Below are 21,761 nucleotides of genomic sequence, written 5' to 3' on the forward strand. Positions count from 1 at the left end.
CACAGAGGTAATGTTCAATCAGATATATTTATACCCTATTAATCAGCAATTCAGCAATTCTTTCTTACAGGGCATTGTAAAGTCTCTTGCCTGTTAAAATCAGAGGATTGACAGGTACTTCCGATAGAGGAAAGGTTAGCCTATATGTAGTTATGCCTAAGGAGCTATTTGTTGCAGATTCAAGCACTGTTGTTTTTTGACATTGTTGATTTATTTTTTGTACATTACAATCTATAGAGTAAAGGGTATGAATGAGTTGGCTGAACATCTTTCTGATCATTTATATCATAGAGCAAAAACATTCATGTTATTGTGCTGTACTCTTGCTATTGTTGTAGGAGAAGGGTTAAGCATTCATTTTATTGCTTCTAAATCTACAGCAGAATCCATTTTGTAACCTAAATTTTTTAACTCTTTCACCTGCACCTCCTCCAACCTCATCTACTGCATCTGCTGTTCCAGGTGTCAACTTATCTACATCGGCGAGACCAAGCGCAGGCTTGGCGATCGCTTCTCTGAACACTTCCGCTCAGTCCGTCTTAACCAACCTGATCGACCGGTGGCTCAGCACTTCAACTCCCCCTCCCATTCCCACTCTGACCTTTCTGTCCTGGGCCTCCTCCATTGCCAGAGTGAGGCCCAGTGCAAATTGGAAGAACAACACCTCATATTTTGCTTGTGTAGTTTATTGGGTAGAACATTGACTTCTCTAATTTTAGATAGCCTGTGCTTTCTCCCTCCTTCCCCTCCCCTTCCCAGTTCTCCCACGTTCCACTGTCTCCGCCTACTTCCTTTCTTTTTCCCACCCCCCCCACTTCAGTCTGAAGAAGGGTCTCGACCCAAAACGTCATCAATTCTTTCTCTCCATAGATGCTGCCTCACCCGCTCCAGAATTTTTTGTCTACCTTTGATTTTTCCAGCATCAGCAGTTCTTACTTAAACATGTCTACATATCCGTTGTGCTGATGCAAGTAAGAATTTGCATCATCTGATGACAAAACGCTGTTGACATATAATTCGCATCATATAATGATAAAACGCTGTTTGTACTGTGTTTACAAACCTGTTGTGCTGCTGTTGCAGGTAAGAATTTCATTGTTCCGTTTTGGAACATATGACAATAAAACAGTCACCTTCCACTCTCTGTGTGGAAGGATTCTCAGTTGTGGAGGATAGGGCTTTTCCCCCATATCCCTTGATTCCCTGAGCCCTAAGAGCAAAATCCAACTTAATCGACCCAGTCTAACATCGGTAGTGGGGAAACTGCTAGAGTCAGTTATTAAAGATGGGATAGCAGCACATTTGGAAAGTGGTGAAATCATTGGACAAAGTCAGCATGGATTTACAAAAGGTAAATCATGTCTGACGAATCTTATAGAATTTTTCGAGGATGTAACTAGTAGCGTGGATAGGGGAGAACCAGTGGATGTGGTGTATCTGGACTTCCAGAAGGCTTTCGACAAGGTCCCACATAAGAGATTAGTATACAAACTTAAAGCACACGGCATTGGGGGTTCAGTATTGATGTGGATAGAGAACTGGATGGCAAACAGGAAGCAAAGAGTAGGAGTAAACGGGTCCTTTTCACAATGGCAGGCAGTGACTAGTGGGGTACCGCAAGGCTCAGTGCTGGGACCCCAGCTATTTACAATATATATTAATGATCTGGATGAGGGAATTGAAGGCAATATCTCCAAGTTTGCGGATGACACTAAGCTGGGGGGCAGTGTTAGCTGTGAGGAGGATGCTAGGAGACTGCAAGGTGACTTGGATAGGCTGGGTGAGTGGGCAAATGTTTGGCAGATGCAGTATAATGTGGATAAATGTGAGGTTACCCATTTTGGAGGCAAAAACAGGAAAGCAGACTATTATCTAAATGGTGGCCGACTAGGAAAAGGGGAGATGCAGCGAGACCTGGGTGTCATGGTACACCAGTCATTGAAAGTAGGCATGCAGGTGCAGCAGGCAGTGAAGAAAGCGAATGGTATGTTAGCTTTCATAGCAAAAGGATTTGAGTATAGGAGCAGGGAGGTTCTACTGCAGTTGTACAGGGTCTTGGTGAGACCACACCTGGAGTATTGCGTACAGTTTTGGTCTCCAAATCTGAGGAAGGACATTATTGCCATAGAGGGAGTGCAGAGAAGGTTCACCAGACTGATTCCTGGGATGTCAGGACTGTCTTATGAAGAAAGACTGGATAGACTTGGTTTATACTCTCTAGAATTTAGGAGATGGAGAGGGGATCTTATAGAAACTTACAAAATTCTTAAGGGGTTGGACAGGCTAGATGCAGGAAGATTGCTCCCGATGTTGGGGGAGTCCAGGACAAGGGGTCACAGCTTAAGGATAAGGGGGAAATCCTTTAAAACCGAGATGAGAATAACTTTTTTCACACAGAGTGGTGAATCTCTGGAACTCTCTGCCACAGAGGGTAGTCGAGGCCAGTTCATTGGCTATATTTAAGAGGGAGTTAGATGTGGCCCTTGTGGCTAAGGGGATCAGAGGGTATGGAGAGAAGGCAGGTACGGGATACTGAGTTGGATGATCAGCCATGATCATATTGAATGGCGGTGCAGGCTCGAAGGGCCAAATGGCCTACTCCTGCACCTAATTTCTATGTTTCTATGTTTCTATGTATGTTGAAGGAATACTGATACATTTCAGAATGGTGCGTGATTTGAAAAGTTTCCTTGCATTCACTGCAGTTCTTCTTTGTGTAGAAATCCTGGTTTTGGGAGGTGAGGTCGGACTGCATGAATATTTTGGAAGTGTTGTGTTTTGTGGAAACGAGCATGGAAAATCGGCTGTACAATTATGGAAAGAAAGACATCATGCAATTTTCAATGAGAAATAATAATGTATTTATTTACAATATGTTCAGAAGCACAAGTGTTTCAAATTCATTTCCAACGTATTCTGATACAAATCCAAATGTTCTTGACTTGCTCAATTTCAGTGGTAACATAATTCCATAAACAGTTTTACAGCTACACAAGCAAAATAAAGAAGCCAGATTGTTTAATGACAAGCCTTATTTACACTGGAGAAAAAACAAATTTGCACTTAAAGTTTACAAGATATTCTCTTTTTAACTCGATGATTTAAAACTAGTAAAAAATGCAATAGTATAAAATGTATTCATAGGAAAAGTAACATTGATTTGGAGACATAAATAACCGGTTGTATAAATAGCAACTGCAACATTCAAATAGTACAAAGACATGAAAACATTGACAAGAAAAAGATTTTGGAATAATGCAACAATCTTTAATTTCACACCAAATAATTTAGCAACTGGACTGAAGACTGGATGACTCTGACTCGGTGGAAACTGATGGGTGGGTCCCCCTTCTGTCTTTCCCTTGCAGTGTTTTCAGTGAGGAGCATCTGGTGTGATTGGAGTGGCTGAAGACTCTTCGGGTGTAACTTTTGAAATTTACCCCGACAAAGGCATATAAAATGGGGTTCAGACAACAGTGAAAAAAGGCGAATGCCTCGGTGATGGTTATCGATGCAAAGACGATGTTCTCCATCTCGCACGAATAGTCGCTGCCCTTCATGAGCATCACGGTGTGGAGTGAGATCACGAAGCAATAGGGGAGCCAGCAGATAAAGAAAGTCACGATCAGGATAACGGTGATCTTCAAGGCTTTGCGCTTCTGGAAGCCCGTGGAATGGGAGAGTTTAGAGATGATGATGCAGTAGCATATCAGGATAACCAGACCAGGTAGGACGAACCCCACTACTATCTCTTGGAAGCGGAAAGCGATAAACCAAGACTGGTAATTTTCCGTTGGGTAAATGCGTTCGCAAATCATCCTGCCATTGAGATATTCGGTTTTCGCGAAGACCATTTCAGGCACTGAGAGAAGAATCGCTGGTAACCAGACGCCCACATAGACTAAGCGATTAACCAACATCTTCCGCGGTCCGGTGCTGTTGGTTGCATGCACAACCGCATAGTAGCGATCAAGACTTATGAAAGCCAGAATTAAAACACTGCTGTATAGGTTCACGGTGTAAATGACGTTGACGAACTTACACAGCACGATTCCAAAGTACCAGTTGTGGCTGGCATCGATGGACCAGAAGGGCAGGGTGAAGACGAAGAGCAGGTCAGCCACGGACAAGTGCAGCCTGTACTTGTCGGTCATGGTGCGGTGTCTCCGCTGGTAGCCCATGATGACCACAACCAGGCCATTCCCCACGATGCCCAGGACGAACACGAGAGAGTACACACACGGCAAGAAGATACTTTGGAAACCACTGTCTGTGTCACACACGGCACCTTCTTCATACGTGTAGTTATACGTGTCGCTGTAATTGTCAGACATGAAATCCGTCTGCAATAGGTAAAAAAAAACAAGACCATTAAAATACTAACACTTCTTGCCAGTTTATTTATTTACTTAACGCTGTTCATTCTATTTCGGTGTTTTTCGGATCGAATGAGAGAAAAAAATATCCCCTTTATTTGCGTTTTCATTTATGACAATGACAAAAAGTGCCTTGAAATTTGCTGCTCTGAACAATAAACTTACGAGAGGGGACAGGCAAAACTATTATCACGCTGTGATATAAGGCACTTCCAATAATGGGAAGAAGCAACCAGTGTGAAGAAGGATCCTGACCCGAAACGTCACCTATTCCCTTTCTCCAGAGATGCTGTCTGACCCGCGGAGTTACTCCAACACTTTGTGTCAATCGTCACCTATTCATGTTCTCCAGAGATGCTGGATGGCCCGCTGAGTTATTCCAGTCTTCCCCCCTCCACCCACCAAAAATAAAAAGAAGCGGGTTATATAAACTGCGAACTGAACTCGTGAGGATATTCCGCGGGCGGGGGATGTTTTGTTGTTATTACCCTAGTCGTTATCGATGCGTAAATGAAATGCCTTAAAGATGTGTAAAAATAGCATCCCGACTTTTAAATCTGTAGTGTTGCTTGCAAGATCAGTCAACTACTCGATGTGCGTGTTTCCCCCAAAAGTTACCACGCTGCTTTCAAAAGGCAAGTCATAATAAATAGCGCGATCGACTCAACTTTTTTAAAACTCTTTTTCAAAACATTAATTAGTGTGAAACTAGGTTTATTTGAAAGGCGGACAAAAAAATTAAACACACAAAAAAGACACAAAGTGCGGGAATTACTCAGCGGGTCAGGCAGCATGTCTGGAGAACGTGGATGGGTGATGTTTTGGGATGGGACCCTTCTTCGGATTGTCTGTCCATCTATCCCCATCGTCTATCACCAATCCATGTCTTCCGGAGATGCCTGACCCGCTAAGTTACTCCAGCACTTTGTGTCTTTTCTTTTAAACCAACACCTGGTTCCTTGCATCTGCTCAAAAAAGTGTAGCACATATTGACGACAAAATAAAGTAATTTCACGACTCCTGGTGTCCAGTAATCTCAGAATATGTCGCTTTATTTCTAATAATGTTTCCAATTCCTATGGTTTTAGAACCAATTTTGTGTCATCAGTATGTACAGTTTATAGTTTGAATGCATACGAATGCACTTAAAATGACCTTAAAATCATATTTTAGAAATTAAAAATCACATTCTGTTAAACAATTTGCTGTCACTAATATTAATAGATACAATGGAAATTGCAAACATGAATCTCAAGAATGGTTCACGTTTCCCTTACCAGTCCGTCTGAGGTTGTAGTCTCGTTCATACTGCACTCTGAACAGCAGCACTCTGTGTTATTCTGCCGGAACTCGAGCTTTCAGTGATTTCTGAATATGTGAAGAAATCGGCAAAAGATTTTAAATTTAGGCAAATTCCCCCCGTGTCTCTGCGCGTGCGCAGGCAAGAGCCCAGCCCCGGAAACTGATGTAAATTTGTAACTGTCAACTGAAACAAAAGGGAGGGGCAGTGCAATATCTGCAACTGGGCATGATTGCTGCAAATGCTGAAAACAACAGTTACTTTATAAGAACAGTTATTTTATAACATCCGATATTGCAAAACGATGAGGAAATATATAACAGTTAAAAGAAATCTTCTTCTGAAATGCATAAGCTTAATTTTTTTGTATGTTTGGAGTGTTTAAAAAGTTTGTTGAGATTAGAATGCAGTTGTAAAGAGCAGAAGCCACAATGAGGAACTGGAAGATATAGGGAATATCAATTTCTTCATTTTTCTTTTTGTTATTTACACTTATTTCCTCACTTATTCCTCTCATCATTTGGTCTTAACATTTTTGGAGGTAATTTAATATTTCATATTTTTAACTTTTTTTCTTTCATCCACTATCTTAACGTCAACATTGTCAATCTCAGAAAACTCCTTAGCATAGGTTTTACACGTATTGAGGCTATTGAAAGACAGACTATATACTGTATATGACCTTGCCACCTTCACTTATTATCGCAATCAACAAATAAAAGTTGAAGGCGCAAGGAACTGCAGGTGCTGGAATCTTGAACAAAACACAAAGTGCTGGGGAAATGAGGATGGGATAGACAGGTAAAGTTTTGGGTTGGGATCCTTCTCCAGACTGATAAGCATAGGGGGAAGAAAGCTGGAAAAGAGAGGTGGAAGCTTGACAAAGCCTGGCAAGTGATAGGTGGATACAGGTGAGGACGGTGTGATTGGCATATATGGGTGGAGTAACAGGCACAGGTTAGAGGAGACAAAAATATGGCAGATAAGGAGAGGAGTGAAATGTAAAACCAGTGGGAGGGATATAGGTGGAAGAGTGCAGGGATGAGGCAAGAGGAAGATGGGTTAAAAGAGAAATGAGGGACTTGGGAATGGGAGATGAGTGAACGAAGAAGTGGAAAGGAGTAGGGTGTGTGGGGAGAGGTGGGAGATATTGGGGAAAATGAGTGCATGGAGGGGTGAAGGAGGGGGGGGGGTTGATTACGCTTGGGTAGCTTACAATATAATACTCCACTTTCAAGTCATGCCTCCCTACCCTCTTTCTCTTTCCTGTACCCCTAACCCACCCCACACTCATTTCTCTCCCCTCCCTGTGGGCACAGTGGTAGAGTTGCTGCCTTAAAGTACCGGGTTCGATCTTAACTACGGGTGTTGTCTGCACAGAGTTTGTACATTCTCTCTGTGACCTGTGTGGGTTTTCTCCCGGTGATCTGGTTTCCTCCCACACTCCAAAGACATACAGGTTTGGAGACTAATTGGCTTGGTAAAATTGTAAATTGTCCCTAGTGGGTGTGGGATAGTGTTAGTGTGTGGGTTCGCTGGTCGACACGGACAAGGTGGCCTGAAGGGCCTGTTTCCTACTGTATCTCAAAACTAAACTAAACTAAACTAGTCCTCCTGCAAAATGTACTCAATTTGCTTGCATGGGCTAATCTGAAAGCATTTCCTTAACCAATTACATCTACTACATGAATGACTAGGACAGCAGGCACTGGGGAATATCTCCCCCTGCAGATTCTGCTCCAAGTTATCCACTATCCTGACTTGGAATTATATTGCGGTTCCTTCATCGTTGCTGGGTCAAAATCCTGGAACTCCCAGCACAGGGGGAATACCTTCACCTGAAGGACTACAGCAGTTCAGGAAGGCAGCTCAGCAGCACCTTCTGAGGGGCAAATTAGGGAAAGATAATAAATGCAGACCTTGCAGGCGATGCTCAGATCCAGAAAATGAATAAAAAGAGGATACTGAAAGTACAAGCTGAGAGTGAATAATGAGGAATGGCAAATTAACTGCTCACACAAATAAACGATGAGGAAAACCAAGACCTGGGTCAACTGGACAAATGGATAGCATCGCATCCACTCAGATAGTAGAATCAAATTAAAAGATGAAGCTTGGAAACAGGCCTTTCGGCCCACTGAGTCCATGTCGGCCACCAATCACTCGTTCATACCAGTTCTATGTTATCTCACTTTCCCGTTCACCTCCTACATACTAGGGGCAATTTAGAGAGGACAATTAACCTACAAACGCTCACGTCTTTGGGATGTTGGAGGAAACTGGAACACCCGGAGGAAACGCACATGGTCACAGAGAGAACGTGCAAACTCTACACAGACACCACCCAAGGTCAGGATTGAACCTGGGCCTCTGCCGCTGTGAGGTAGTAGCTCTTTAGTTGTGCCACTGTGCCACCATTACCAATTGTGAACCATGAAGTCAGAAATATAAAGGAATTTGATTTGTGGATGAACGCAGATAAATAAAACGTGAAATTGCAATGGGTAAACTCAGATAGATAAATAAATAAATAGATGAAAAGAGGAAATGTGCTTCGAAGAGAGAAAGAGAGAAAAGAAAAGTAAAAATAAAATATTTTAGTTTTAAAAATCTCTAGTAATTCAAGCCAGGTTAAACGAACTTCCGATATTAGTTCATTTGCAGCTCCAGGGATGTCAATTGGCCACAATTAATACTTCACATTATGTTAAAAAGCCATTAAGACTGAAATGGACAAGACTTGACTTTTCATGGCAAACTTAATTCATAGATTTTGCACAAATACATCTTCAGGGAAGTTAATGACAACATCCACATCAAGACATCACTTTTCCAAAGTTAATGAGCAGACTGGCACAATTATGGACAACAGTGTTTGGATATTTGATTTCAGCTGTGTCTCTGTTACACACTAAAGTTGCTGTACCATTGCACATAAATAATGGTGATTGCCATTAGCCACCACTAATTTGACAGAAAAATCTGGGTCATTATGTTTTTATTTCTCTTTTTAGATTTTCTCTTTCAATATATTATGAAGGTTACTCTGGTTAAACCTAGCAACCATAAATTATAGCTGCACGGGCTTTAGTTTAGAAAATAACCCCATTGATGGCACGCTAAGCATTGAATTCAGTATTATTAGATTAATAATTGCTTCAAGGTAATCTTTTGGGAAGCAGGCTGTTGAACTGGATGGACCTTTTTCTGTAAAGCTGCACTGAAAGGTCACAATGTTACCATGTGTCACAAGGGGATCCTCAAACAAGTACCTTCATTCAGTATCCGAAGGAACAAGACATCTGTACTCTTTCTGAAATCATGGCTGGACATTTACTTATTTTAAGCTTTTTACCCCAGAAGTATTATTTAGAAAATTTCTCCACCAAAACCAAACTAATCACCATTGAAATCCTTTGATCTTAAATCATTGTTAGCTGGTTTCAGTTTCTACTTAATGCTGATTATCGCTGCACTGATAATTGCCTTCTTTAGATCATTAAGTGTACATTTTAATTGTTTAGTTCTACTGCCTTTTATTAGAGTATAATATACTTTATAATAATGCATTCAAATTTATTTGAACTTTGAAGTTGGTCAAATGTTACAAACCTAATAAATACTAACATCTTTGTCTTGTGCTTCCAATACAACTGTCAGTGATCCTTATTTGTGGCTGGTAAATTAAGTGTTTGGCCTGGGAGCTGGATCATTTGGCTTCACATTTTTATATACAGTCCAATATTAATAAAAATGAAATATAACTGAAAATCAAGGAATTCATGCATGAATGTAAGAACAAAAACCAGAAATTAATAAAAGGATTGAGCAGAGTTAACTTAGATTTCTGATAAGGAAGATATGATGGTGGCATTTAGAAACATAGAAACATAGAAAATAGGTGCAGGAGTTGGCCATTCGTACCCTGTTCCTGCTTTCTCCCCATATCCCCTGATTCCGTTAGCCCTAAGAGCTATAATCTAACTCTCTGGAATACATCCAGTGAGTCCACTGCCTTCTGTGGCAGAGAATTCCACAGATTCACAACTCTCTGGCTGAAAAAGCCTTTCCTCATCTCAGTCCTAAATGGCCTACCCCTTATTCTTAAACTGTGACCCTTGGTTCCAGACTCCCCCAACATCGGGAAATGTTTTTCTGCATCTAGCATGTCCAATCCGTTAAGAAGTTTTTTGTTTCTATAAGATTCCCCCTCATCCTTCTAAATTCCAGTGAATATAAGCCCAGTCGATCCATCATATGTCAGTCCCGCCATCCCAGGAATTAACCTGGTGAATCTACTCTGCACTCTCTCAATAGCAAGAATGTATTTCCTCAAATTAAGAGACCAAAACTGCACACAATACGCCAGGTGTGGTCTCACCAGGGCCCTGTGCAACTGCAGTAGGACCTCCTTGCTCCTATACTCAAATCCTCTCGCAATGAAGGGCAACATGCCATTAACTTTCTTCACTGCCTGCTGTACCTGCATGCTTACTTTCAGTGACTGATGTACAAGTACACCTAGGTCTCGTTGCACCTCCCTAATCTCTTTTGGCTCTTTTGAATAGGCACATGAATGTGCAGGGATTGGAGTGATATGGATCACATGCAGGCAGTCAGAGGAGGTTAGTTTCACCTGGCATCATATTTGGCATGGACTTTGTGGGCCGAAAGACCTGTTCCTGTGCTTCACTATTATATGTTCTATGGAAATCATGTTTGATTCACCTTTTGGATGTCACCGAGCATGTAACTTGCAGAATAGATAAGAGGGCAGGTGGGTGGTGAAGGTGGGGGAACTTTGGGTGAAGGTTGGTATCTCTTTTTAGTTTCAGAGATACAGCGCAGAAACAGGCCCATCGGCCCACCAAATCAGCGCCTACCTACGTTCCTCGCATGCTTATGCTATCCTGCACACACTAGGGACAATTTACAATTATACCACCCCAATTAACCTACAAACCTATATGTCTGTTGGAGTGTGGGAGGAAACTGGAGATTCCGGAGAAAACCCACGCAGGTTACGGGGAACGTACAAACTCCACATAGACGGCATCCGTAGTCAGGATCGAACCCAAGGCTTTCTTAGCTTGACTGTGAATATTTGGGTACTGCAGCACCTGGTGCTAGAGGACAAGAGCCTTGTTCCCAGGGTATGGACTAAAGAAGCAGAAGACATAAGTTTACTGTGAGAGGGGCAAGATTTAATAGGAAACTGAGGGGCAACTTTTTCACTCAGAGGATGATGGGTATGTTGAAGGATCTGTAAGAGGAAGTAGTTGAGGCAGGAACTTTAACAGTATTTATAGACACTTGGACAGGTATATGGATAGGAAAGGTTTCAAGTGATATGGGCAAATGAGACTTGCTTAGATGGGGCATCTTGGTCTTCATAGATTAGTTGTTTCCAAGCTCTATGACTCTATTCACTATCCATGACATCAATTTGGTTGAGATCAGTTCCTAGCGGGTTTGCTGTAAGAGGGGAGATTGAGCAGACCAAGTCTACATCTTCTTGACGTCGATAATAAAGGCTGGCCTCATTGAAAATTCTCACAAGGTTTGACAGGCTGGATGCAGGGAGGGTGTTTTTCTTTGCTGAGGCATGTCTAACCTAAAGTCGCAGATTAGACGGTGGTGTGGCGGCACCTGATGGTCACGACGAACCATCGGCTCTAGAGGGCGGCGTCTAGGTAGGGGAGGTGCGAGTCACGGGGTTGTTATCTGAGGTTATTTAAGGCCGGGAAACGCCCGTGTCAGCTGAGGAGTAGGGAGCTGTATGTAGAAGATTAAACACGTCCAGAGCACACAACCTGTGTCCGCTTAGTTTTTGGCTGGCCAGTCCCCGCCACAGTGGCCAATTAGGACTGAGCTGAGGATAAATATATTCACTTTGGGGGTGGTGGATCTTTGATTCTTCAAGGCTCAGACATTGAGTTTATTCCTAAAAGAGATCAATAGATTTATGAATATTAAGGGATTAGTGCAGGAAATTGGCGTTGAGGGAGAATGTTTGCAATGATCTTGATTGATGGCGGGGCAGGATTGAAAGTCTAATGCTTGAACCTTCTCCTAATTCTTATGTCCTTATGTGAAATTGAGAAGATTTTCAATACAGGTCCTCCAAGTGTCTGACAGACTAAAGCATGGAGGACCCTGACAATTGCAGAATTTGCAAAAATGCATGCATAGCTCAGGCTGCCAATAAGTACTCTTGCAGAAACAGGTTTTTACAGCATTGGCGAGGTCTGCTTCAGTATCACTGAGGCAGATGAGCAGATCCAGTTCGGCTTTAGGACTGACTCAGGTAGGACTTATTTAAGGTAGGTCTTGATCCAGCTCATATTCATGGCTCCATATCTCGCCTCCCACTAGAATAAGCCCAAACCTCCTGAGTTTATGACCTTTGCCTGAACCATCTGCTAAACAGTCAACTTGACCTGGCACACCTGCCATAACTGTTGTGCACTTTTTGAGCATTATCTGGTCTATGCCTGATCCCCACTAATCCTTGGGAATTCCATCCTGACCAGTCACTACATTTGTTGACCACTGACCAATTCTCCTGATGAAAAAAAAAACTCTTCAGGCTATAACCCCTATTCCTCTGATCACTAATCACACCAAGATACCACAAGCCACCCACACAATCTTGGCAACTAGCCACTGGAGTCCCTTCCATGCACTAATCACACCCCCATTCATTGGTTGAATCTTTGGTCCCTAGTAATCTGGGGTACTAGGCATGCTTTCAACAAACAGCCTCAATACTCTCAACCCAACTGTCAAGTCAACCTTTCCACCCATCTGTGTCAGTACCTCCTCTCACTTACTTTCTAGGACACTGGAGGATAGCCAGTAGTCTAAACTAACAGTCAAAACACTTTATTGATAAAATAACATATTCTGAAAAGAAACATTTCTTGCATCTTTCCCTACAAAGGTAGGAGTCTCTATAAGTTTCTAAAGTGAAACATCACAGTAACATTGTAGAGAGCAGTTGGTCACATTCTATCATTCTCAGTATCATAAACCAACATTATATGTAATACTTCAATCCTCATCCCCAATTACTAATCCGACCCCATTCCTCCCAACCACAACTCCATTTGTCCATGATCCCTAATAGTTGACCCATGTCCTAATTCTACCATCCATCAATTAGCTCAGATTCCCCTTACAATTCACAGCTCTCCCTGCACCAGCCTTAGTTTCGGTGCTCAGGATGCATTCAGTTTGCTTTTGATGCATTCAGTAATGGCAGAATGTACAAAACAAATGACTGTGAATGTGCATTGGGCCCTAAGTCAGACTGAATCTTTCAATGGCTTTTGAGATGCCAACAAAATTCTAGGGAATCGGTTTTCAATAGTGTACTCACTTTTCTCTTTGGTAATTTCCTTCATAAATGTAGAATAGTATTTCCATGTGTCGTTGATTGGTTCCTCTTTGTTTCGTGTTTGACCTCCTTTCCTGAGGTCAGACCAATGTTTAGACACAAAATAATCACTGTACCTTAGATACACACATTATCGAAAATGTCCCATACACATCCCACAAGAAGACCTTGTCATTGCCCTGTTTTGCCTGCAGGGTGTAGTATTTCTTGAGTAAAAGCATTCAGTTATTTCAGCATTGAAAGCATTCAGGGAAACAGGAAAGTGTTACTAAAGTGGAAACTGCAATGTGGGACGAGGTCTTGTTGACATTTTTTGTGCAATGGTTTCACAATTATTTTGTTATTCCTCAAATTTTTGCTAGGAATATAATAATTTTTTAGATTAAAGGAAAACAGCGACACTTTGAAAATATATGTTGAACTTTTGCCAAATTTGATCTATGTTTAAGTTTAGAAACACAAGGTACTGCAGATGCTGGAATCTTGAGCAAAATATAAAGTTCTGGAGTAACTCAGCAGCATCTGTGGAGGGAATGGATTGGTCACGTTATGGGTTGGGACCCTTCTTCAGTGAGTGTAGTGGGGGGAGAAAGCTGGAAAAGAGGGGTGGATGTGAGACAAAGCTGCCTGTCAAGTGTTAGGTGGATAAAGGTAAGAGGGGCTTAATTGGCAGAAGGGTGGAGTAATTGACAAAGGCTGAAGGTGAAATGGAGACAAAAGAGTGTAGGAAAGAACTGCAGATACTGTTTTACACCAAAGATAGACACCTAATGCTTGAATAACTCAGCGGGACAGACAGCATCTCTGGATAGAAGGAATGGGTGATGTTTCAGGTTGAGATGCTTCTTCAGACTGAGAGTCAAGGGAGAGGGACATAGAGATAAGGAAATGTAAGGTATGAAAACGAGACACAAAAAAGACGAGGCTCAAGGAAATTTTAGAATAGAACTTCAACTGCAAACCTACCAAGACATGGCCGTCCACCTAAACTGACAGGCCGGGCAAGGAGAGCATTGATCAGACAAGCAGCCAAGAGGCCCATGGTAACTCTGGAGGAGCTGTAGAGATCCACAGCTCAGGTAGGGGAATCTGTCCACAGGACAACTATTAGTCGTGCACTCCACAAATCGGGCCTTTATGGAAGAGTGGCAAGAAGAAAGCCATTGTTGAAAAAAAGCCATAAGAAGTCCCATTTGCAGTTTGCCACAAGCCATGTGGGGGACACAGCAAACATGTGGAGGAAGGTGCTCTGGTCAGATGAGACCAAAATTGAAGTTTTTAGCCTAAATGCAAAACGCTATGTGTGGCGGAAAACTAACACTGCACATCACCCTGAACACACCATCCCCACTATGAAACATGGTGGTGGCAGCATCATGCTGTGGGGATGCTTTTCTTCAGCAGGGACAGGGAAGCTGGTTGCAGTTGATGGGAAGATGGATGGAGCCAAATACAGGGCAATCTTGGAAGAAAACCCGTTAGAGTCTGCAAAAGACTTGAGACTGGGGCGGAGGTTCACCTTCCAGCAGGACAACGACCCTAAACATACAGCCAGAGCTACAATGGAATGGTTTAGATCAAAGCATATTCATGTGTTAGAATGGCCCAGTCAAAGTCCAGACCTAAATCCAATTGAGAATCTCTGGCACGACTTGAAATTTGCTGTTCACAGACGCTCTCCATCCAATCTGACTGAGCTTGAGCTATTTTGCAAAGAAGAATGGGCAGAAATTTCAGTCTCTAGATGTGCAAAGCTGGTAGAGACATACCCCAAAAGACTTGCAGCTGTAATTACAGCGAAAGGTGGTTCTACAAAGAATTGACTCGGGGGGGCTGAATACTTTTGCACGCCACACTTTTCAGTTTTTTATTTGTAAAAAAATTTGAAAACCATGTATCACTTTCCTTCCACTTCACAATTATGCACCACTTTGTGTTGGTCTATCACATAAAATCCCAATAAAATACATTTACGTTTGTGGTTGTAACGTGACAAAATGTGGAAAAGTTCAAGGGGTATGAATACTTTTGCAAGCCACTGTATATGGTAAACAGTTGCGGCCCCAACACCGAGCCTTGCGGCACTCCACTCGCCACTGCCTGCCATTCTAAAAAGGACCCGTTCACTCCTACTCCTTACTTCCGGTCTGCCAACCAATTTTCTATCCATGTCAACACTCTACCCCCAATACCATGTGCTCTAATTTTAGTCACCAGTCTCCCTTGCGGGACCTTATCAAAGGCTTTCTAAAGGTCTAGATACACTACATCCACTGGCACCCCTTCATCCATTTTAATTGTCACATCCGTTTTTGGCGCCGACCTGTAGGGGGTATGGCTGCCTAGCCTGCAGCTGTCTGTTTTTCATTTCTTTTTTCTTATTTTTAGTTAGTTTAGTGTTTTGTTTTTAAGGAGTTCTTGGGAGGGGGGGGGAAGGGGGAAACTAATTTTCAGGGTCCCTACCTGGTCGGAGATGCAGCTTTTCTCCGGGCTGCACTTTCGACCCGTCCTCGTGGCCTACCAGCGGGCCTGGAGTGGCATTTCCTGAGGAGACCGCCCGGAACCTCGGCATTGGCAGCGGCGGCATCGGCGGCGGCTGTGGAGCTGCGGGTCCGAGGAGCGAGGGGACCGCCCGGAGCCTCGGCATCGGCGGCGGCGGCACCGGCATCGGCGGCGGCGGCAGCATCGGCGGCGGCATCGGCATCGGCGGAGCTGCGGGTCTGAGGACGGCGGTGCAGCGCTGGAGCGCCATTGCGGGGCGGGCGGTGCCTTGCCTGAGTCGCCGCGCTGGAAGTCCGGTGAGCTGGGACCGGCGTTAAAAACATCGCGGAGCTGCGGGCGGCGGCGCCGAACTTTACACCGGGAGCCTGGGATCTCGCGACGAGATCGCCAGTTGAGCTCCATTCGGCGCGGCCTTGTCGGCTCCGGAAGCCACGGTCTCGAGTAGGAAGGCGGCCGTTCCAGGGTTCCCATGCCGCTGAGAGGACTCTCCCAACGCCGGAACATCATCACCCGGCGAGGACGGCCTGGAACATCGGGCCTCCGTAGAGGCAACTGTGGAGGCCTCAATAGGCCCGACTATGGGTGGACATTGGGGATGGGACTGGACTTTGTGCCTTCCCCCATAATGGGAACCATTGTGGGGGGATGTTTTTATGTTAAAGCTATTTATTATTGTTATGTTTGTATTCTTTCTTATGTGCTGCATTGGCAAAAGGAATTTCACTACATCTAGGTGTATGTGACAATAAATCAACCTTTGAACCTTTGAAATTCCAGAATATTAGTCAAGCATGATTTCCCTTTCATAAATCCATGTTGACTTGGACTAATCCTTTTACTGCTATCCAAATGCCCCATTATTACCTCTTTAATAATTGACTTCAGCATCTTTCCCACCACCGAAGTCAGGCTAACTGGTCTGTAATTCCCTGTTTTCTCTCTCGCTCTTTTCTTGAAAAGTGGGATAACATTAGCTATCCTCCAATCCACAGGAACTGATCCTGAATCTATTGAACATTGGAAAATGATCACCAATGCGTCCACTATTTCTAGAGCCACCTCCCTGAGGACCTTGGGATGCAGACCATCAGGTCCAGGGGACTTATCATCCTTCAGTCTCATTAGCCTACGCAATATTATTTCTCGCCTAATGAAAATTTCTTTCAGTTCCTCTACCCCCTTAGATCCTCTGTCCTCCAGTACATCTGGGAGATTGTTTGTGTCTTCCCGAGTGAAGACAGATCTAAAGTACCTATTCAACTCTTCTGCCATTTCCTTGTTGCCCATAATAATTTCACCCGTGTCTGCCTTCAAGGGACCCACATTTGACTTTGCTACTCTTTTTCCCTTAACATATCTAAAGAAGCTTTTACTGTCCTTCTTTATATTCCTGGCCAGCTTCCCTTCGTACTTCATCTTTTCAGCCCGTATTGCCCGTTTTGTTTCCTTCTGTTGTCCTATGAAAGTTTCCCAATCCTCTGACTTCCGGCTACTCTTTGCAGTGTTATACATCTTTTCTTTTAGTTTTATTCTATCCCTAACTTCTCTTGTCAGCCACGGTTGCCTCTTACCCCCCTTAGATTTGTGTTGTCAGAGTAGCATTTAAGAGGAAGATTTTCATCCTCCTCCAACCAGGTGCACATCTCCACTGTGAGCTTTAATCTAGAGACAATGACAATTTTTAAATATGTTTAGTACATAGACATACATTTACTTCTCGTACACATTAAGGGACAGGCTGTTTATTATTAAGGACTATACACACGCACTTGCAGGCAGGGAGGCAGAACTGATGTCAAAACTCATTTCCTGTCAAAATAAGAAAAAAACCCGGCCGTTTAGTCTCATTACAGGTTGTCTGATGACATGTCTCTAGCGTATTTGAGCAACTGATAAGGACCAAAACCACAGTGTTTGAGCAGAAACCCACAAGAAGGGTGGGGTCCATGTGACAACCGCACTGACATGCAAACGCAGTTAGCGTCTGATTTCACCAATAAACTCTCAAATTAGGGAACATCAGATAAATTAGGGCCCCACCAATGTCTGAGGCTACACTGCAGACGTCTGCAGGTTGTATTTTGTAACCTTGTGGTTTTAACGTTTGATAGTTTATTTATGTTGTTGTTGAGACATTGTGTCCCGGAGCACAAAAGCATTGTCAAAAGTGGACATGAAGTACTGCAGTAACCCAGCTCGTCAGGCAGCATCTCTGGAGAACATGGATAGGTGACATTTCCGGTCAGAACCCTTCTTCAGACATCACATATCCACAAACAGACACAAAGTGCTGGAGTACGGTAACTCAGCGGGTTAGGCCGTATCTCTGGAAAACATGGATGGGTGACGTTTCTGGTCGGGACCCTTCTTCTGGCTCCTGTCCAAGTTCTCCAGAGATGTGACCTGACCAGCACTTTGTGTCTTTTTTTGTAGACCGCCATCTGTGGTTCCTTGTGTCTCCACATTAAAAATGGGCGATGAGCAACCAGAAAGTTGCTGGAATTAAACCAACTCCTTTGTTTGGACACATGTTTAACCAAAATCTACTGTAATGTGATCTGGCGCAGAGATGGGTAACACCATCTGAACCAGTTTCACGGTTCATATCAGCAGCTGTGTAACAGAGGACTCTTTTTATCCTGAAAAATCGTTTATTTATGGGAAAAAAAAGGACTCTGATTTATGGGCTGTTTCTAGGGGCAGATTCAGTGACGGACTTCAAGCGCTGCTGGAACCCCATCAATTTGATGAAAGGCACTCTTTGGTCTTCCTGAAACTTGTTGGTTTCCCAGTACAGTGAGGTCTCCTTCAAAAGGAATGCTACCAACTGACCCATTCCACACTGCAGGAGTATGTATTGAGGGACACACTGAACCTTGGTGCAGCCAATGTGAAGGCTCTGTGGGAGAGCATCACAGCCTAAGGTCCTTCCGCTGCTGGACATCGAAGGGTTGAGCCCGGTGGGGACTCTCCTCAAACGAGGGCAGGCATATCATCCTAGAGGAGTAAATGAGTGGCCATAGTGCTATGTGTGTCACTACTGGGTATAACACTAGCTATATTGAAGGCATAGACAGTGAGAAGTTTTATATTCAGAATTTTGCATGGTTTTTGTTTTATCTATATTGTTTCTCACAAATAAAGTTTACTTTTGTAATGAAACAAAAGAAAAAACACTGTTCTCTGGTGTAAAATCAAAAGTTTTTCCTAACATGATAAACCTGTAAATCTGCACTTTCCTACTTACTTAGGACAATACAGCAGGAGGTTGTTCATTCTATCTGCTCCATGGCATCTCCTGGTAGAACAATCTCAGCAGTAACCATTTCTCCCTCCTCTCACTTCCCTGTATCCCTGCAATTGCTTCTCTATCTCTTGCTCCAACTCTCATTCCACATGATTCATTTACCACCTACTGGCACAAAAGGGTTACATACCAGTTAACCTCAAGAGTCAAGAGTGTTTTATTGTCATATGTCCCAGATAGAACAATTAAATTCTTACTTGCTGCGGCACAACATGACACATTTATTGGGATCTGCGAGAAAATCGCAACACTCTGCAGAAACCCACGTAGTTAGAGATCCCACACAGAGAGCACTGGAGGCTAGAATCAAACCCAGGTCCCTGGAGCTCAGAGGCACAGTATTAATTGTTGTGCCATCACTCCATCCTAAACAATAGATGTGTAAAAAAAAAATCAACTATCCAGTCAGTTATCTAGTTTTGGGTACTCATGCTAAATAAACTAAATGCACAAAAAAGATAATTAGCATCCTTTCATATACCTTTTTTTCAGGATCTAACACCACTCAAATGTCTGATAATTATTCTCCATCCTCAATGACTTGGGCCACGCTTGTGTGCAGTTCTATATGCCTCATTACAGGCAGGATGTGGAGGCTTGGGAAGGGGGTGCAGAAGAGGTTTACCAGGGTGCTGCCTGGATTAGAGGGTATTAGCTATCAAGAGAGGTTTGTCAAACTTGGATTGTTTCCCCTGAAGCATCAGAGGCTGAAAGGAGACCTGATAGAAGCATATAAAATTATGAGTGGCATAGACAGGGTAGACAGTCAGAACCTTTCTCCCCAGTGGGAATGCCAAAGACTAAAGGGCATAGCTTGGTGAGGGGGCAAAATTTAAAGGAAATGTGCAGGGCAAGTTTTTTAACACAGAATGGTGGGTGTCTGGAATATTCTGCCAGGAGTGGTGGTGGAGCTAGATATGCTAGTGGTATTGAAGAGGCTTTTATATATGCAGTGATGGAGGGATATAGATCACATACAGCTAGAGGAGATTAGTTTAACCTAGCATCATGTTCGGCATGGCCATTGTGAGTTGAAGGGGCTGTTCCTGTGCTGTACCTTTCTATGTTCTGATTGCCTTTGGGAAGGTAAGTGGTGATTCATTATGTTGAACTGCAGGAGCCCTTCTGCACTGCAGTTAGTGTTCTAGGAATTAGCGCTCATAATGGTGAGATGTTTCGGTCAGGAAACCTGTAGGTGTTGGTGTTTCTTTGTTCCTCCTTGTGGCTGAGGTGACGGGTATAGGAGATGATGTTGGAGAACTTGGCAGTGTATTTTACAGCTAACAGTTGGTGCATCATTAAAAATAACAAAGTATTCAAGGCGATGTATGGGGTGCCATTTAAGCAGACATCCAGCTTTGTCTGGAAGGTGTTGGGCTTCCTGAGAGTTGTAGGAGCTGCATTAATCCAGACGAGTGAAGAGTTTTCCTTCATGCTACATGCCTCCTGCTCAAGAATTTCAACAGCACAGCAATATAGGCCCAGAAAGTGAAAACAGTGTGAACAGAGGCTTCAAGAATGTTAACAGCGTGAGATTCGAGGCCCTAGTAGGAACAGAGGCCATGAATGTATAAATGCAGCAAGAACAACGGCTCTGTGTGAATAGATGAGAGGTTCCGAGAAGGTAAGCAACAAGAGAACTGATGCCCTACAAGTATAAACACTACGGGATGAGATGTCAGTTCAGAAGTAATACCAGTCAGGTAGCTGATTGGTGAGTAGCTGGCAGGTTTTTTCCATGTTTTATAAATGACGAGCTGTGAAGTAAAGGAATGGCAGAGTGGAATGTTCATCCTGGGAATGCACAGTGATCTCAGCAATCGCACGTACTGCAGCTTGAACTCTGGGTTTTAAGCTGGGTTTTGGTGTCTGTTGTGCATCTGGGAGGCTGGGAACTTTGTGCATAGATTTAATTTAGTTTAGTTTAGAGATAACGCATGGAAACAGGTCCCTTGGCCCACCGTGTCCGTCAAACCCGTATACTATTTCTACGTCCTCCACACTAGAGGCAATTTACAGAAGCCAATTAACCTACAAACCTGCATGTCTTTGGATAGTGGGAGGAAACAGGAGCGCCCAGAGTAAACCCATGCAGCCACAGAGTGACCGTACAAATTCTGCACAGACAGCTCCTGTAATTAGGATCGAACCCAGGTTACTGGCGCTGTGAGGCAACAGGTCTACCGCTGCACCATTGTGATGCTTGTTTATAGAGGAAGTCACATTGCAGCTTAAGTGTGCACAGGTACTGATGGACTGCCAGGCAGATGGAGCAGGCAACGAGTGCAGGAGTCTCCCCAGCCATCTCATTCAGAAATAGATTTTCCCTTTTGGATAGTGATGAAGATAATTGTTCCTCACGGAAGTGCTAGCAGAAACAGGAATATGGCACAATTAATGACGGAGCTGTAGCAGTAATGAAGAAGATAAATGAAATAACAATAAGGATCGGAGGAGATTCAATAGATAATGGGACAAACAGGCATTTCTGAGGTCTGAGCTGTAACTCAAGGGTGGTAAGTTGCCTCTCAGTTGCCAAGGTAAAGATTTTCCTAAATGGTTGTAGAACATATTGAAGAGGGAAGATCAATTGCCATAGACTCTTGTCCATAATGGTGTCAACCACACAGGTAAAAACAGGGCCGGATTTAGATGAAGAGAGGCCCTTATCTGTTCCACTTGTGAGCCCCCCCCACCGCTTTTTTGTCTACCAATGGGATCCCACCACTGGCCACATCTTCCCATCTCCTCCCCTGTTGGCTTTCCGCAGAGACCACTCCCTCCGTAACTCCCTGGTCAATTCATCCCCTCCCACCCAAACCATCCCCTCTCCTGCCACTTTCCTTTGCAACCGCAGCAAATGCTACACTTGTCATT

At 43.5% G+C, this 21,761-nt stretch overlaps 1 protein-coding gene and 2 long non-coding RNA genes across 3 annotated transcripts; 1 reads left to right on the forward strand and 2 right to left on the reverse strand.

Moving 5' to 3' along the window:
• Positions 1-256: 256 nt before the first annotated feature.
• On the forward strand, positions 257-13,299 carry LOC116975504. The gene is made up of 3 exons (XR_004412638.1): positions 257-312; positions 10,949-10,951; positions 13,288-13,299. It is a non-coding gene; the product is annotated as an uncharacterized LOC116975504 (long non-coding RNA).
• Positions 2,838-17,590, reverse strand: LOC116975503. Its single transcript, XR_004412637.1, has 3 exons — positions 17,580-17,590; positions 10,751-10,756; positions 2,838-2,941 (listed from the first exon to the last, which is right to left on the reverse strand). It is a non-coding gene; the product is annotated as an uncharacterized LOC116975503 (long non-coding RNA).
• cxcr4 (C-X-C motif chemokine receptor 4) lies at positions 2,947-5,759 on the reverse strand. The gene is made up of 2 exons (XM_033024684.1): positions 5,654-5,759; positions 2,947-4,343 (listed from the first exon to the last, which is right to left on the reverse strand). Exons 1-2 carry the CDS (start codon positions 5,681-5,683, stop codon positions 3,288-3,290), a joined length of 1,086 nt encoding a protein of 361 aa, XP_032880575.1. The 5' UTR covers positions 5,684-5,759; the 3' UTR covers positions 2,947-3,287.
• Positions 17,591-21,761: the final 4,171 nt, after the last annotated feature.

This window comes from Amblyraja radiata, chromosome 7 (genome assembly GCF_010909765.2).
Source record: "Amblyraja radiata isolate CabotCenter1 chromosome 7, sAmbRad1.1.pri, whole genome shotgun sequence".
Taxonomy (NCBI): Eukaryota; Metazoa; Chordata; class Chondrichthyes; order Rajiformes; family Rajidae; genus Amblyraja; species Amblyraja radiata.

Excerpts from the sequence above, each read along its gene's own strand:
- cxcr4 (XM_033024684.1), bottom strand. The coding sequence starts at position 5,683 with ATGAACGAGACTACAACCTCAGACGGACTG. Across the intron at positions 4,344-5,653 it reads CTACAACCTCAGACGGACTG|ACGGATTTCATGTCTGACAA; the intron begins GTAAGGGAAACG and ends TACCTATTGCAG.